Below are 17,499 nucleotides of genomic sequence, written 5' to 3' on the forward strand. Positions count from 1 at the left end.
CTGTACGCTGATGATACTCAGCTGTACATCTCAACCCCAAACCACCCCAACGAGGCTGTCGAAGTGATGTCCCGATGTCTGGAAGCCGTCGGGGTCTGGATGGGGGACAACAGACTCAAACTCAACCCCTCCAAGACTGAGTGGCTGTGGCTACCGGCACCTCGGTTCAGCCAGCTGACTCCATCGCTGGCCATAGGGGGCAAACAATTGCCCCCTGTGGAACGGGCACGCAATTTGGGCGTCCTCCTAGATGCCTTCTCTGTGATGGGCCCAACCCTCTGGAATGACCTCCCCCCCGACATTAGAACCACCACCGACTTCCGCTCCTTCCGACAAAAATTGAAGACACACCTGTTCCGATTGGCTGGCCTGGCATAACCATAACTGCTACCTCCTGGCAAATATATTTCAACTGGTATTTTAGGGGAATTGTTTTTTAAATTCAATTTTATGGGATATTTGTAGGGGTTTTAAACTATTTACTCAGCTGTACAGTTCTTCTAAACCTTTTTATCCTCCTTCGTATCTACTTATCTATTTAATAATTTTTAATTGTTTAATTTTACAGTTATTTTTATGATGTATTTCTGATATGGACTGTACACTGCCCCGAGTCCCTTTCGGGAGAGGGGGCGATCTATAAGCGCTCAGTAAATAAAAATAAATAAATAAATAAACTAATCAAAGAGCAACCTAGAACTAAGAAGAAATTTCCCGACAGAATAATTAACCAATGGACAGCTTGCCTCCAGAAGTTGTGGGTGCTCCAAAACTGGATATTTTTAAAAAAGAGACTGAATAGCCATTTGTGTGAAATGGTAGTTTCAGGGTTTCCTTAAGCAGTGGGTTAGACTAGAAGACCTCCAAAGCCCTTTCCACATTGGTATTTCAAGTATCAGTATCAGATTGATTAGCCTGTGGTTTTCCCCACTACCTTTGAAGATAGCACATTTCCCTCTGAAATCTCAAGTACGACTTCTATCCCCTTTTTCTTTCCTCTTTTGCTTAGACCCAATGAAAATTAACTCAGAAAGGACCACATCAGACCAGGAGACATCTCCCCCAATGGCCATTTGTTTGTTTTCTGAGAGAGCTGACCATTACTACACTGCCGATCCTAGGTGGGGTCCAGGAGAAGAGCAAATGCTGGGGACAGAAGACCCAAGTGCTTCAGGTTAACTTTAATCCCTGGCTGCAGGCTGGGGAATGAATGCAGGGTCATTGGATCAGCAGAAGCAGTGGTAGAATTGCCCGCTTTGCTTGCCCAGCTCCTTAGTCTGATGAGCTGGGAAGCCCTGTCCATGATGCTCTTGTCAGCAGGGATTGCTGAGCCCTTTGCAGCCTCAGATGTTGCTGCCCTCCTGTCTTCTGCTGGGTTGCAGTTGCTATGCATGGCTATCCCGTCCCCAGCATTCTGGCTATTTGTCCTCCTCCTAGATCTTGGGGACAGGAGCAGTTTTGCCAGTCTGCCATCCCGTCAGTTTGTCCTCCCAAGCCTTTCAAGACCCTTTGTCATATTTTGAAGGGGAACCCGGGATTCGGAAGAGAGAAGACTGGACTCTTTTTTTCCATCTAGAAGGTCCCACCACCCTGCTGCCCCTAGGGATGGGCAGAAAAAATAGTTGCAAACCAAAGGAAGCCAAGCAATTGAGACTTTATGGGGATTGCTGCAGGGTACACAGAGCCACAAGACTACGCATGCAGGCATCTCTCAAGCCTCGGAGGGGTCCGGTTGGACTCAGCCACGGGACTGGCTGACAGGGGCTGGAATGCGGATATCCTGGCCTCGTTCCAGGCGCCGCTCACAATCAATCAGGTAGTTCACACCATCGATCACCAGTTGTACCAGCTCAACCTGCCGAGGGTGGGAATACAAGCAAGGGTGGTAAGAGACGGAGGGCTGAGCTGGAGCAGTTCAGAGAGAGCCTTGGCTCTAGTCAGTGGCCCAGCCTGGATGTCCCATTTGTTGGAGTGGTACTAAGTTGTGCTGGCATCACCAACCTCTGAAGGAGGAAGCACCCTGTCCCAGTCCTGCTTGCCCTATGCCTACCCTTTCCCAAGGCCCTTCCCCTATGCCCACAATTGTCTGGATGACTCAAACAGGCACTGCAAAAAGCAAGGGAAGGCAAGAGAGGGCACTTGCACCCACCCAGACCTGGGCATTACCTCAGATTTGCCCAGGCGATCCAAGTTGGAAATGTCAAAGATGTTCCCTGTGGCAGCGGTGTCCACGCCCCCAGTGCCTCGCTTCTGCAACCGCAGATTCTCCAGGATCTTGGAAAGCCTGTGGTCCTGGATAGAGATGTAATGATGGGGGGGAATGTCACATTGAAACTCGGTGGTGGGGGTGGGATAACTGGGAGCTTGGTGTGTTTTGTAGCTATGAGGTCAAAAGATGAGGGGAAAAGCACTGACATAGGCTTACGCCAAGGAAAGGTGGCTTTCTGGATCTGAAAGAAAGGACTCAGAGCAGTTGGGACATTCCTTGTACTTGGCCCTTACTTTGCTCAGAAGTGGCAGTTTGATGTGAACTCCAGCACGCAGGCCGGTGCCAAGGTTGGATGGGCACGTCAAGATGTAGCCCAGCCTTTCGTTCCACATGAACTCCCAGCCTCTCTCCTGGATCAGTCGCTCAACCTGGTTGTGGGAGGAAAGACAAAGTGTAAGTGGATCCATCTAAGACAATGCTCTGACCACCACCTCCCCAGTTTTGCCCACCTGCCTAACCCCATTTTCCTCCCTTCAGCTTCTCTGGCAGCCTCTGATTCAGCCCCCTTGAAAAGGTCTGAGTGATGAGATCGGGAGACTCACTTCCTTCAGGCCCCGGCAGAACCTCTCAAAGACTCGCTTCATGTTGCCTCCTTTCTCCATAGAGATGACACGAGTGTGGTCCTCCTCATTGATCCAGACCAGGAAGGTTTTCTCATGGTTATGCCTGATCAGGAGTTAAGATGCTGATGAGGAGAGAGGAGAGGCTACCACCAACCGACCTGCCTTTTTGCGTGAACTCCCTTCCCTCCAGTGGTGGGTTATGGCTGGTATGCCCCAGTACGGGTGTACTGGTCTCTGCTGGGAGCACCAGATACCGTTCTGGTACGTGCTTCGGAGGGCCCATCCGCCTGCCTGCCCTCCTTACCTGTATTTGAACCAATCGGGCCATTTGCGCATGCGGCACCTGCACGATGCTCTGCTGAGCAGCTGGAGCCTCGCAGGGCGGTGGTGCGCATATGTGTGGTGGACACCTGGCTCCGCCGCAGCATACTGGTTGCGAGTGGATCCGGGACCCACCACTGCTTCCCTCCCTGGGCAGCCTCTGGTCTTCACCAATCTTGGCGGAGCTTTAAGCTGCTCTTCAAGTGGGAAGCTGCTATGGTGGGAAAGGCCCAGCCACCTCCATTCCCCCACTAATCCATGTTTTCCATTGCCAGGGGAAGCCACACCCCAGAGGACCTCTGCCCAGGAAGAAACCTCTCCTTATCAGAAGCATCCACAAGACCTACCAGATTCCCCGGGCATCAGGCCAGTCACGAGCCATGCCTGCCGCTGTCAGTAGAGGGGAGACCGGCTTGTCAAAAAGGAAGTGGTCCTGAAGAAGAAAATGATGATCCCTGCTAGGGTCTCTTTATGCTCCCTTGGATTTTGCCCCAGGGCATAGCTGCTTCCTGTGGCCTAATGGGCTGAGGAAGCGGTGGTGATGGCTGGCAGCCAAGGGCCCCTGCAGGAAGTTACACTCAGTCCCAGACAACAGGTGACCTGGGCCTGTAGGTATTTCAGCTGGGCCCGATCTCCTCTGCTTTCCTTCCTCGTGGCTTCTTCTCCCAACCAGGGTGGGTCTGTTCAGGACTCACCTCAATAAGCTGCTCCTGCTCCTTGTCCGTCATCTCACTGAGGCGATAGTACTTGCCCGCCAGCTCACCAGTCAGGCCACTCAAGGCTTCTGCTGTTACTTTCTCTACCTCCCGCCGTTCTGCCCGGCTGCAGGCTGGAGGCAGGCTCAGGCCACGGATGCTGCGGCCAGTCCGGACCCGTGAGGAAAGGACGTAGCGCTCATCAAAGTGCCCCCCCTTGATCTGAGGAAGAAGAGGCTGGTCACACCCAGGGAGATGAAGGGTGGGCTCCCCAGCCACACTCTTTGATCTCCTCCCACCTATTGCCCTTGGCGGGCGGGCTGGCTCCCGTTGCTTTCAGGGCTTGGCAGGAAGCCAGCTCCCAGGAGGAGACTATGCTGTCCCTCTAGCAGGGGAAGCAAGAGGAAAGCCCGGTTTGCCAGGCTGCTAAGGAGGAGTCATGGAAATGGGGGAAAGCTCTTTGCACAGAGCACAAGCATTTTCCATGAAACTTCCTCTGCTCAGAACATGTACCCATTGCTCACACTTCTTTTGCTTGGAAGCAGCTGGGAATGCTGAAGCATGCCAATCTAGTATGTCCTTTGGGTTTTTTTTCCTCCCAAATGCCCCCTGAGCTCATCAGTCTTTCTCTTTGTCTCCTCTTGCTCTTTAAAGCAGCTGTTCCCCAAATGCTCTGCTCTGGGATGCAGTGCCCCACCACCCCAACAGTGATTGAGGCTGCTGTATGTCGGAGTCATAGATTCCCAGAACTTGTAGCACAGGATCTATGAGACTGCGCCATCCTTGGCAAAAGGATTTCATTCAGTTTAATTGAATAGCCATCTATTTAAATGCTTCTTGCAAAGAGGAGACCATCCCAGGCAGAGATGGTGTATTGTCTTCTTGCAAAGTGTGACGTACTCTGGGATCTGAGGTCCAGCCTTGGAGAAGCCTCCCCAGTCAGCCTGGCCTTAGTAGCCACCAAAGGGGCTCCCTGTTCTTGAAATGCTGCCTTGTCCTGGCCTGTGACAGAGAGAAGTCAGGGAGGCAGGAAAAGGCAGGTTCTGGTCCTCCCCATGTGTTATGGCCTGAGAAGGTTGGGGAGGAACATGGGCCAGTCCTGGGGGCTCTGCGTCGTAGGCAGAGAGGGAGCTAGAAAGCAGTGAGGCAGAGGAACAACTGGAGCCTGTTCCCAGTGTGAGCATGCACAGAGCTGCCAGAAGATAAGAACAACTAAGGAAGCAGGTTTGACTTGGGAGTAAAGTTACACCGTGGAGGTTATTGGCCCCTCCCATAGGAAACAAAATAGAAAGACGGAGGAGTGGGCTTTTGCAGGAAACAATTTGTTCCTTTGGTCGTTTCAAGAATGGAAAGTTCTGTTTGTGACTATAAGAGACTGTGCCTTGCCCTGCATTTGGAAACTAGTTCTCTGGCAGCTCTCCAAGCAAGATAAGGTTCGTGTTGATAAATGTTCCTCTGAAAGACTGTTTGCCAAGCCTGGCTGACTGTGAATAAAAGGAATTCACAGTCATATAAATGAAAGAGGTTTTGCCGGGACCAAGACTCTGCTTCATGCTTTTTAAGGAACCCTAGGTCAGAAGACCATATCACAGAAGTTCCTTGGGTGACTTTGTCTTGCTTAGATCTGGTCCTCGGGGCCTTCCTGGAAACAGTGAAGGATCGGCCCACAGTGCCTCTGCCAGTGAAAATGGAGCTCAGGATGGCTGCGTTTCCACTGTCAGATGGTTGCAGGAGGCCATCCTAGCCAAAAACAGAGCTCAGGAGCCTGTTTGTTCTGGCAGAGTGCTTGGGCCGCTACATGTGCCCCTGACACGAGTGATATCAAGCTGGCCACACACACTCCAGTCCCCCTGAGGTCAAACACAACCCTGATAGAGCCCTCAATGAAATCGAGTTTGCTCGGGGAAAATGGATCATTGGGATTCTGAATTTGGAACATGGATGGCTGTGGCTTTGGCTGCTATTGTAATATCCTTTGTCAGGACCTGTGCAGGGGGAGCATAAGTATTCTGCTTCTCTTATGCCTCTCGGTGATCTTTGCTGGTAACCTACTGGACCATCCAATCGGGTTATAGATTGGGGACTCTAATTTGCAATGGTTCCAGTCCTTCCTCAGCAGTCAGTTCCAGAGTTTAGCCTAATAGTCCCTGCCTGGTAGAGTACCACAGATCTCTACTTCCCTTTACTTTTGAAGATCTACTTGAAGCCATCAGGGAATTCAGTTCAGAGTTCAATATAATCAGTAAGTTATGAATATTAAGTTATATATTTATGGCTTAAAGGTAAAGGTTCCCCTCACACATATGTGCTAGTCATTCCCGACTCCAGGGGGCAGTGCTCATCTCTGTTTCAAAGACGAAGAGCCAGCGCTGTCCAAAGACATCTCTATGGTCATGTGGCCGGCATGACTAAATGCCGAAGGTGCATGGAGCGCTGTTACCTTCCCACCAAAGGTGGTCCCTATTTTTCTACTTGCATTTTACATGCTTTCGAACTGCTAGGTTGGCAGAAGCTGGGACAAGTAATAGGAGCTCACTCCGTTACACGGCGCTAGGTATTTGAACCGCCAAACTGCTGACTTTTCTGATCCACAAGTTTTGGCCACTGAGCCACTGCATCCCTATAATGAGTAAGCCAGTTAAAATGAGCTATATGCCATGAGTCTTGGCTATCAGGGTCAATCCTGCCCTGATCCAAGACTGGATGGGACAGAACAGGTTAAAATTGAACCCAAGCTAAACAATACTATGGGTGGTTGACTAGTAGTCTCTGCCTGCTCTAATGTTATGCCTTAATACGTAGAGAGTCACTATGACTGGGGGGTATGTGTGTGTCCTCCTGGACTTGTAGTCCAGCCTGAATAGGAGGTGGAGGCTATGGTGCAACCATACCTTAGGCAGGAAGACCTTGCCACAGTGGCTCATGCCCTTATCATGATCCATTTGACTAATGGCACAAGCTCTTCTCCAGGGGTCCCCAAGCCCCTGTCTTTGGACCCGTGTCAGTCTGTGCCACAAGTGGCAGGTGAGTGCAAAGCTCCATTTGTGCATGCACAAGATTAGGTTCTGCGCATGAAACCATCCCCACCCCCGTCATCACCCACTGCTACTGCCAATCCACCAAGCAGGAAAGGTTGGAGACTACACTCTACTCTGATGTACAAATGTCACTAACACCAGGCTTGGGAGCACATTGCGCTGAGCTGTGGACCCTGCACAGGTAGTTAAAGGGCTGGTTCAACCTCTCAAGATCTCTGGGTTGGCTGGCACTGGGTTTCCTGTTACCAGAATTTGACTAAGGTACCTGAACTTTGTGGGAGAAGCAAGTCATAGGTCCTCCCTCTGGGGAGTGTGGGGTTCAGGGCAGGTGCTGATGCTGGGGGGTGGGGGCAGTCAGTGCTGGTCCTTTGGTTGAAAGTAAATAGGCTCCTTCCCTGATCGGCTTCCATTAACATCTTACAGTTAAATTCTTTTAAGAGTGTTTAGGGACTTTGGTTTACTATTTATTGTTGTATTTCTACTATTTTTAAATATAACCCTTTCTTTCTTTCTATACATTTATTGTCAAGTTTATATTTTGCTGTGCTGGCATTGCACCTTAGGAATGAATTTTCCAACAGCACATGCTCCCCATTTGATATAATTTAGGAGATTTAAGACTTGTTTGGAGTGTACCTCCACATTCCTTTTCTGGGTAGTTGTACATTAAAATCATTGCAGAGAGAAATGTGTGGATTGTGATACATTCTAAGGCCAATTTTTGCCAATAAAGCTCTATTGAAGTTACCGTACTTGTAGTTATGGCAGGGCCCTAGTTAGTATACCTTACGAGCTTCGAGATCTGTGGGATGCTTCATGGTGCGTGGGTTGTAGCCGTTATGCCTCTCTTCAATTACAGGGTCAAACAGCTCTGCAAAAACCTGGAGTCATAAGAGGGCCATTGATTAGCAATCATCTCAAGAAGCCCAAGGCTTGATAGGCAAGGAGGGTGGACCTCTCAGAACTCACCTCATAGGATTCCTCATCTCCTGCCACCATGCCTACTGTCTTGATGAAGGGATGTCCAGGATTGTCCACCCCAGTCTGGATGCACTGATCCAGGGTCCAGCCAGTAGGTGTGGCTTTGTCACAAAGCTGAGCGTAGATGGCTGGTGTCAGGTTGCTGGCCATGCAGTTGTTATGTTTGCGCAGATCAGGGTACTCGGCACTATGGGAGATAGTGAAAAGGACAGAGTAAAGATGACAAGAGAGCTCTGCCTTTTGGCCTGAACCATTCCCATCTTTTCTTTCTCTAGCTTTCAGGTGGAGCATTTGGACACTTGTTCTGTTCTTCTGCTTCTAGGGTTCTCTGATGCTTTTGGAGATTGTCCCTGACAGGTGAGCCCTGGTAGCCTCCTATTTCTTTTAGGGAAACCTGACCCTTCATCCCATTGCCAGCCCAGAGTTAGCTCATCTTTAGCTATATTGGTGTTCAGTTAGTGTTTCCTTCTTTATTCCATATCGAGGCATATACACCATTATGGTAGAGATTGGGAACATCATCAGCAGAGAGATCAACAATAATGGGAACGGTTAATGCACAGCCAAACTTGTTTCCATCCAAGGATGGGTGGAGAACCATTAAATTTTCTACTTCACTGTCTTCTGTCAGCAGCCTTTTTTTGGGGTGCTTTTGAGTCAGTGGCAAGAATTCAGTAGTGGTATACCATTGCCTCCTCTTTCTTCCTAGGGCCAAGAAACAGGATTGTCTCTAAGTCATCCAATTGGCTTCAGATTTATGATGGGACTAGAATTCACACTCTCCCATTTTCTAGCCTAATGCCTTAACCACTACACCAAACTGGCTCCCATGCCCTCAGTGACGTAGTATTGCAGGCTATAGTGTTGAATACCCACTGCAGGTTGAATACCATAGAGGAAGACACTAGCATCATTACAATTAATATAAGTTTATTAATAAAGCTATTGCATCAGAGAGTTTTCCCCAATCTGGATCCATCAGTCCCAGTAGCAGTAAGGAGAATTGCCATGGCACTTGCTTGTAAGTGCTTCCTTTTGTTAGACAAGCTCTTCAAGCTCTCTCCCCTGGGAGTTGCTTAGTTTAGGCCATTGGTTCTCAACCTTTTCTTCACCACATGGACTCTTAAATACATTTTGTGGACACAGATCCCCCAAGACTTCACTCAAAATTTAAATCATAACATTTCTTCAAGCCTTCGTGGACTCCCTGTGATGACAACACACGTCTTGGGGTCTATAAACCCCGGGGGGGGGGACCTTTGGTTTGGGCCAGTAGCAAAGGAAGTTTGCAGGTTAATGTTAAGTGCCAACTAGCATGCAGAGGGTGCCTAGTTAAGGTAAACGTGGGACAATTCTATGTAAAATATTTGTACTGTATGCTGTTTGACTCCCAATGACTCACAAGTAAAAACATTAAAAAGATACCCTCGGAAACAAAAATAAGAAATAGAGTCAGCAAATTGACTAAATTGAGTGGGGAGTTTGTTATTTTGCCGCTTGTATGCTTCCCAGAGTGGCAAATGGGAGAAGCTGGCTGGTCTAAGCAGCCTGTGCTTAAGTGTGGTTCAATCTCAGGTTACATGGATTCCAGTTCTGCCAGGACTCTGCCGTAGTTCATAGTCCTGGGAAGGGCCGCCTAGGAGGTGGCCTGTTTTCCTCTCTTCTCGCTTCCTGGTGCAAGGTGTCTCGGCTCTTGCCACCCAGAAGCTGGAGAATCCTCTCTACTCTGCTGATTCACCCTTTCCTCTGAGGCTTAGGCAGGTGGACATCTCACTTCAACCTGGAGTACTTAAGCAACTGTGATGACCCCAATTCACAATCCAGCAGCAGAGTAATGCTTGCATTAAATTCCCTTCCTTAATCTGCTTAGGAAGCCTCTTGACCTTATTGCCAATTTAGAGGGCCCTTGAACTCTTCCAAGGTGTCTTGAGGAAGAGGTAGGGGCTGGGAGAAGCTGCCTGTGCCCTCCCTCCAACAGGAACACCAGTCTGGGGTCTGCAAGGTTCTTTCTCAGGACAGAACAGCCTGCAGCTGGCTGGTCTCTCCAGCCGCAGCCCAAAAGGTGGGCGGGGCTTGGGCTCCATTTCTCCTTTGCAGATAAGGAGGAGGAAGCTGCACCACAAGCCTAGGCTCGCTTTGCACCTGCGGACCCGTGCTTGGCCCCAGGACAGCCTGGCACCTGCCTGTTCCGAAAGGGATTCTGGGGGGTTCTGCTTTGCCCAGGGCTGGGGAATGCTTTCAGGGCCCTTCTTGGGAGGATAATCACCCCTAGATTAGTGGTGTTTTGTGCGACGGTCACGGGGGAGATCCAGAGCCCGCCAGGCAGCCAGAAGGCCCAGAAGGAGCTGACGGCGGAGAAGGCTCCAGAGCATAAGCCGACTGCATTTCTCTTTAGCTAAGAGAGGAAGCAACTCTGGGAAGGCAGGAGTCCGTTGGCGGCCCTGAACCCCCCTTTCTGGGGTCGCTCAGTGGCAAAGCAGAGTCCCTTTTTCTCTTGGCCCGAAGGCCAAACCCAACGGCCTCATTTTTGCGGCGCGGGAGAAAAGGGAGCGGCGCGCGGTTCACGGAGGGTCCGAGAAGGAGACCTTGTTCCTCGAGGGGTCCGCCACATCGTCCCAGACCTTGCGCTCCAGCCCTCCCAGGAATCGGCGCCTCAAGGGCATCCCCAGTCGCCCCGGGAAACATACCTTGGTGGGTAGAGGCGCCGCTTGGTCCTCTCCGAGGGGCCGACGGAGTCGCGGGAGAAGAGGAAGCCGGCGCCCAGAGAGCCGGCGGCGCCCACCGCGGCCAGGAGGGCGGCGGATCTCCGGGCTGAGAGGGCGCGGGCGAAGGTGCTGGACATGGTGCCGCCGCGGGGAGTCTGAGCAGCGAAGACGCGAAGCAGGAAGGCGAGCCGCAGGCGGGCGAGGACTTCTCACAGCTAGGCGGGAGGAGACGCGTCGCCAATGCAAGGCTCGCAGGGAGGGGAGCGCGGAGATTACGCCGCCCTAGCGCCGGCCCGGCCGGCCCAGCCCAGCCCAGCCCAGCCCGGGGGCCTCGCCCGAAGCACCACCCGCGGCTGCGGCGCCCAGAGCGCGCTTCAGCACCGACCCCGGCTTGGACAGCGCAGGGCAGGGCACCGGCAGGCGACCTCCCATTGCTGCCACCCACTGCCGGCCCCCGATCTCCGCAGCCCCGCGGCTGTGTCCTGGGCTCAGCGCTCCTCCTCCTCCTCTTCCTCCTCCAGCGCGGCGCCGGTATCGGAATCTGGCTGCCCTGGAGAACGCTCTCCTCGTCCCCTTGGGCGAGGCTGGCTGGTACCTGCTGCCTTCAGGCCCGCTCCCGGCTGGGCACTTCTTCACCCGCACCGGGACATGCAGAGGAGAATAAAAGAAGCGAAGGGACAAGCAAACAAACGAGCCTCTGGGTAGTTCTTTGATGCTGATCTGATCTGTTCCCCAAGATATTTCAGGGGATGAATGAAGCTTCTTTGTGCAATATGAGTCTCAGCCAAGGTCCTCCCCGACTCTAAACTGACCTCCCCAGGCAAGAGGATAAGCAAGAGGCTGCGCTGAGAAATGTTGAGCAGATCCGCTGCAGCTCTGGCCAGACGCAGCACTGTTCTCTGCAGACCCCTCCTCCTTCTGGTGTATTAGGAACTCCAAGGGCAGAGGCCCCGCTGAACTCCCCAGCGGCTGAAGGGCGCTGGATGGGGGAATCTTGGGGTGGCTGCCTTGGGATGCAGGCAGGTATGTTCCAGTTTACCAGCCTCAGGCTGACAGCCTATTCTGGCCTCTTGTGTGGTCGACTGTCCCCCTCCATGGGAAAAGAAAATTCTGACTGGTCAATTAGGGTAATGTAGCCCATCTCTCGCCCCCTCCTGCATATTTGGCATGTCGGATTTCTCCTCCACCAGTTTGCTAGTAAGAGAGACAGAGAGCAACGTGTTGGGCTGCACAGCCGGTTGGTACCTCCCTCGGAGCTCCCAGAGACTTGTTGATGGTCTGCGGTCCATCTCCCCAAAAGGGAGATGCTAAAAAAAACTGGGGTGTAAATAAGCTCCCTTTAGCCAGAGGGGACGACGACAAGATGGAGAGCAATGTGACAGCCCCTCCTCCCCAGGACACTGATAGGTTCCCCTTCTCTTCTTCCCTATCAGAAACTCTCCATTATCAAGAAAGGAGAATATTTGTAGCACCGAGTTGAAATGAGGGGTGGGTCATTGCGGCTCTCTGAGGTTGGTTATTTTCTTGCAGTGCTGATGATGTTGCCTAATTTGGCTCGTGAAACGTTGACAAGAAAACAACCAAGCTCAGAGAGCCCCACGGACCCCTTTCTCTCCATCGTCCTTATCCCCCACCTGCGTTTGCATTTCCTCTGGACACTGGTCGCCCTATTTTCAACTGCATTTGCTTGCCCTGCCCGCCCCCTCCCAGCATCGGTGATGCACAAGGTTTCCTTCCAGTTTCAGTCTTCCCAAAGTATTCGACGTTTTTCTTAAGAGATGGAGAGACAGAATGGAGAGAATGCAAAACTGAGTGGGAGAACTGACGCCATGAAAGACACGTGAAACATTCAACCGCCGTCATAAAGCACACTCGATTAGAGCAATGGACCCGAAGGAATGAGGTGGAGGAGAGCCGGTGCAATTCCTGGCCGGGGAAGAACTCCTTGGAGCGGAGGGGCGGGACTGGCTGCCGCCAAGAGGCACGTCCTCCGCTGCTCCCGGGTGTGGTCGGCCTTGGGTTCCCCCGGGCAGGTGTGTCAAGGTGACCGCTGCCAGGAGCGCTCGGCGACCTTTGGATTCCTTCGCAAGCCCATCTTGGCCCGCCTGGCTTCTGACCGGGCTTGAACCGAGCTCTCTGCTCAGGAGGCGCCCTCGCCCGCCGCCCCTCGTGGCCTGGGGCGAGGGTCGTCCCTGCCGGGGAGCGCAGGGCGCGCCAGAGCCCCGAGCAGCGGCGGGGGAAGGGAGCTCCTCGGCCGCCAGAGCCGGGCCGGGGGAGGCGGGCGCGCCGGGAGGGGGAGGCCGGGAGCGGCCGGGGCGAGGCGGGCGGCGGTCTAGCGGTGGGCGCCGGGCGGAGCCTCGGCCGAGCCAAGCGCCTCCCCGCCCGGCGGCCGCTCTGGCAGGCGGGGCTGGCGCGTCCGGGAGGCCGGCCCGCCTGCCCGCTGGTGCCCGGCCGGAACGCGAGCGCTTCCGGGTGGCTCCTGCGGCCCCGCCGGCCGAAGGAGGCTGCGAAGATCGGCGCGGACAGGCCGGACGCCGCTCGGCCCTCTTCCGCCTCCGGAGTCCGCCCGCAGCCCGAAGGATGCGGCAGTGTAAGGCTCCGGTGGGAGGGAGGGAGGACGGGCGGGCGGGCGGGGCTGCTTGGGCGGCCGCTGGTGACGCCGGCCTGCTCGTTGCAGAGCGGGATGGTTGGCTGCGCGCTCTGGCATGTCGTCCTGGACGGCCGAGCTGAAGGAGGGCGCTTCCGCGGCTAAGTTCTTCCTGGGCTGCCCAGATGAGGAGGTGGACTTCCCGGGAGCAGAGATGAAGATGGAGGAGCTGCCCTTCTTTGAGGAGGAGGAGGAGGAGGAGGAGGAGTCGGTAAAGGGGCTAGTTGCTCGGCCTGCCTCGGAAGGAGCGGGGCTGGCTTTGAGGCGGTGGGAAGCCGTGGTTGTCCCCCCACTGGCGCCCAGGGAAGTGGACTGGAAGTCCCCCAGAGGGCATCACAGGGGTGGGGGCTGCCCTGTGTTTCCTCTTGTGCTTTGGGAGGCTTTTAGCAGGGAAGGCTCTGCCTGGCGGGACCCCTTCCTCTTCTCTTGGAAGGCCTCCTTAGTTCGGGCCTGCGTGTGTTTCTATGCCCCCTCCCTGTTTGGCTTTTGTGCCTGACTTTAAGGAAGAGCCCGGTGTTGCCAGATTGCCCATTGCCCAAGGTGACACTGCTGCTGCTGTGGCTCTGTTGCAGCCTCCAGAACGGCAGATTGTGGTTGGCATTTGTGCCATGACCAAAAAGTCCAAATCCAAGCCCATGACCCAAATCCTGGAGCGGCTGTGCAAGTTTGAATACATCGCGGTGGTGATCATGGGGGAAGATGTCATCCTGAACGAGCCGGTGGAGAAGTGGCCAGCCTGCGACTGCCTCATCTCCTTCCACTCCAAAGGTTGGCCAGCTGGCGTCCCGGCTCCTCTTCCCCCTGGGTGCTCAGCTGGTGGTCAACATGGTTTTCCTCCCTGAATCTTCCAGGGTTTCCTCTGGACAAAGCCGTTGCTTATGCCAAGCTCTGCAGCCCTTTTCTGATTAACGACCTTGATATGCAATATTACATCCAGGACAGGTAGGGTTGTGGAGGTGGATACACTTGCTGGGGTATTATGGGCTGCATGGTACATTGTACCTCCAGCAGTGGGCCAAATCTGCACCCTGATCTTCCACCAGATCTTTGGGTCATTTGGGGTGGAAGTGGCTTAGAAGCCGGAATTTGCTTAATTGGGCGAGTACCACCAGCAGGGAAGAGCAAGGCAGACTGGAGCGAAGTAAAATCTCTCGCTTATCCTGTGGTCCGAATGTGGCCAAGCTGAGGTGTGCTCTGGCCACTAGGGGGGCATCGGTCATGTCCCCTCAGCCAGAGACCCCTGCCTGTGTTCCCTGTAGGCGGGAGGTGTACCGGATCCTGCAGGAGGAGGGAGTAGACCTGCCTCGTTATGCGGTGCTCAACCGGGACCCTGATCGCCCAGAGGGTGAGTGTGGGGCAAGCAGGCCCGAGCCACCTCCCTGGCCCACTTTGGAGGCAAGGCAAGGGGGTCAGTTGCTGGATAAGCAGGAAGGTGCCCCTTGGGCTTCCCTTAAGCCCCCAGGTGTAGATCAGGGCCCAAGAATGCTCAAAGTGTGGCTGGATTTGTGCAACATAGTTGGGGAGGGCTAAGAGGCAGTGTGAAAACTTAGAAAACGGATGACTGTAGCACTGTGTTGCGCAGGGCTGTCTCCTTTGTTGCCCAGAGCATTGCTAAGAGAGCCTTAGAGGGATCACCCTTAGAGGCCGATGCCCTTAGGAGAGGAAGAGGCTTCTGTCTTTTGCGCAAAGAGCCACCAGGAGGGCTCAAAACTCAGCTTTGCAGGCTGATGTCTGCTAAAGAGCTGCTCCTTTCCTTGATGGCTAAAAGAAAGTATTTGTAACTCAGGGTTCTTTGGTATTCTCTGCGCTTGCTTGGTATTCTATGTTCTTGCAGACATTTCATTGCCCAAACTAGGTAACATCACCAGTGCTGGTCTAGACTAGCACTATGTTTTCCTTGATCCTCTGTAGGCTACAGGTTTACTTCCACTCACTCACCCCCAGGTAGACGCCTGGCCTCATCTTCAGGTGTGCCCAGTTCCTTTGAAGGCTCTTGTTGCAGCTGGGCATGCCCCCCTAATGCAGCCATTTTGCATAGTGGCTTTCCAGCCTTTCCGCCTCCTTGCCACTCAGAGCCAGACCCCGCCTCCTCCAAGGATGATCCTGGGTGTCTGGAGAAGCCTGGAGGCTCCGTAGCTCCCCAAGAAAGGAAAGTTGATTGGGGGGGGGGGTCAGCTTCCTGTCCTGAAGGCCTTGTGTGTTTTTGCAGAGTGCAGCCTGGTGGAGGGGGAGGACCATGTGGAGGTCAATGGGGTCATTTTCCCCAAGCCCTTTGTGGAAAAGCCAGTCAGTGCTGAGGATCACAACGTCTACATCTACTATCCTTCTTCGGCTGGCGGGGGCAGCCAGCGCCTTTTCCGCAAGGTGAGAAGACTTTGGCTGGGGCACCATCTGTCTGATGAGGGGCATTCCCAATAGCAGTGTACCCGGCTATCGTCACTATTTCAGGAGATTGTGTGAATAATACTTTTTTACAGTTACAACCAAAGCAGTAATCCCAAGCCAAAGAGATAGGGCACAATATAATCAATGTCAAATATTGAAGGGGTGAATCATTAGCACCAGGGTCTTCCAATTCATTGTGGTTGGGTCACCTTTCAGCTGTCAGATTTAAGAAGCTAAGATAATGTGCATTTCCGGGGTACCTTTCCTTCCTTTGAATATTCAGTAAAGTGGAAAATTGAATTCCAGAATTTGATTAAGATTTTGATTAAAGCAATTTTGATATGGCTCAGCTGGAATGAAGGTAATGAAGTTATGTACATAGGAATGTACTTTAGTTTCATTGACCAACAGGAATAACTTCATCTTTTCCATTTTAAACACAATTGGTAGGAAATAAGTAATGGCATAAGGCAAGCGGGGCCCAACCTTTCCACCTTGGTGTCCTGGCCTGGTGCGGGGGGGGGGTGTATGAGTGGTAGGCACACACACATGCACACAACTTCTTTGGTGCGAGTGGTAGGTGCACACGGTCTCCATTTGCATGAATGGTGCTTCGTGCATGAGCGGAGGGCGCTTGCATGTACATAAAGCTCCACTTAGGTGAGCGGAGGCTCTTGAGCAGAGGGTGCTTGTGCTTGCGTGCAAAGCTCCATTCACACAAGTTCACACAAATATTCACATAAATTTACATTCGCACAGAAGTGCCCTCTGCTTGGCCAAGTAAAGTTTCACGCATGAACGAACCCCTGCTTGTATGAGTGGAGCTTCGCGCATGTGCTTGCCCACCATTCTTGTAAGTGGAGCTTTGTGCATGTGCACACTTGCCCATTGCTTGTGTGACCCAGTTTGAAACAAGCAACAGGTAGTAGGCCACGGTCCAGGAGTTGGAGAAGCCTGGTATATAGGAATCCATTACATTTTGTGCTTCAAACCAGGAGATGTTCCCAGGCTTTTGTTACTCCTGCCTGTTTGCCTCAGCCCTTGCTGTCCAGGTGGAGGTGCCTTTTGCCCCTTTGTGTGAGGTGCCAGCTGCTCCAGGCTCCTGACCTATCTCGTTCGAGGTGCAGCTCGCCTCTCTAGCTGAGTTCCCGAACTGTTTCAGATTGGGAGCCGCAGCAGCGTCTATTCTCCAGAGAGCAGCGTACGGAAGACTGGATCATATATTTATGAGGAGTTTATGCCTACAGATGGCACGGATGTCAAGGTAGGAGGGGGTGTTTGTGGGGACCTGTTGAGAGGAGTCCTCTGAGCTGGGCAGGCAGACTGATCGCCAAGGTTCCTTTGAACCCCTCTTGGCAGTTTGGGGTGGGGTGATGTTGCTGGTGTTCTTTCATTCAGGTCTACACGGTGGGCCCCGACTACGCACACGCCGAGGCACGGAAATCCCCCGCTCTCGATGGGAAGGTGGAACGGGATAGCGAAGGAAAGGAGATCCGCTACCCAGTTATGTTAACAGCCATAGAGAAGCTGGTGGCCCGAAAAGTCTGTGTGGCCTTCAAGGTTAGTCTTTCCCTCTTGACTTGTGGCCTCCTGGATCCCTCCCTGAAGTTCTTAGTTCTTGTTGCTGAAGCCTGGAATGCCTGGACAGGTCTTGGGCCCACCCTCCCCTCCCCCCTCCCCCCTCCCCCTTGGCTCCGAGGTCTCAGTCTGTAGGTGCTACTTTGCCCCGACCCTGCATCTCCCTGCTAAAACTGTGACAGAGAAATGGGGGCTCTCTATTGTGTTCGCCTCCTCCTGCAATCCCCTGGCCAGGGTGGTAGGGTGGGGCTGAGGGGCTCCTGTTGGTAGAGTGCCTCAAAGAGCCCTGTGTCACTTCCCTTGGGTCTCGTCTCACC

At 53.2% G+C, this 17,499-nt stretch overlaps 2 protein-coding genes across 7 annotated transcripts in view; one reads left to right on the forward strand and one right to left on the reverse strand.

The window, feature by feature from the left end:
- Nucleotides 1-1,634: 1,634 nt before the first annotated feature.
- Nucleotides 1,635-11,407, reverse strand: CKMT1B (creatine kinase, mitochondrial 1B). Its single transcript, XM_081965259.1, has 9 exons — nt 10,555-11,407; nt 7,856-8,054; nt 7,672-7,767; nt 3,849-4,070; nt 3,501-3,586; nt 2,812-2,935; nt 2,503-2,637; nt 2,167-2,292; nt 1,635-1,855 (listed from the first exon to the last, which is right to left on the reverse strand). Exons 1-9 carry the CDS (start codon nt 10,707-10,709, stop codon nt 1,739-1,741), a joined length of 1,260 nt encoding a protein of 419 aa, XP_081821385.1. The 5' UTR covers nt 10,710-11,407; the 3' UTR covers nt 1,635-1,738.
- A 1,036-nt stretch (nt 11,408-12,443) lies between these two features.
- PPIP5K1 (diphosphoinositol pentakisphosphate kinase 1) overlaps nt 12,444-17,499 on the forward strand; it is a 53,002-nt gene continuing 47,946 nt past the window's right edge. For 4 of the 6 annotated variants that reach the window (XM_081964416.1, XM_081964417.1, XM_081964418.1 and 1 more), the window contains exons 1-8: nt 13,028-13,162; nt 13,250-13,430; nt 13,792-13,987; nt 14,071-14,161; nt 14,479-14,564; nt 15,429-15,583; nt 16,767-16,868; nt 17,003-17,164. In XM_081964416.1, coding sequence (XP_081820542.1) covers nt 13,278-13,430; nt 13,792-13,987; nt 14,071-14,161; nt 14,479-14,564; nt 15,429-15,583; nt 16,767-16,868; nt 17,003-17,164 — 945 coding nt within the window. In that variant the 5' untranslated portion in view covers nt 13,028-13,162; nt 13,250-13,277. Of the gene's footprint in view, nt 12,616-13,027; nt 13,163-13,249; nt 13,431-13,791; nt 13,988-14,070; nt 14,162-14,478; nt 14,565-15,428; nt 15,584-16,766; nt 16,869-17,002; nt 17,165-17,499 lie in introns of those variants that run through there. The other 2 variants (XM_081964420.1, XM_081964419.1) reach the window with 2 other exon arrangements.

This window comes from Natrix helvetica (genome assembly GCF_964273705.1).
Source record: "Natrix helvetica genome assembly, chromosome: 12".
Taxonomy (NCBI): Eukaryota; Metazoa; Chordata; class Lepidosauria; order Squamata; family Natricidae; genus Natrix; species Natrix helvetica.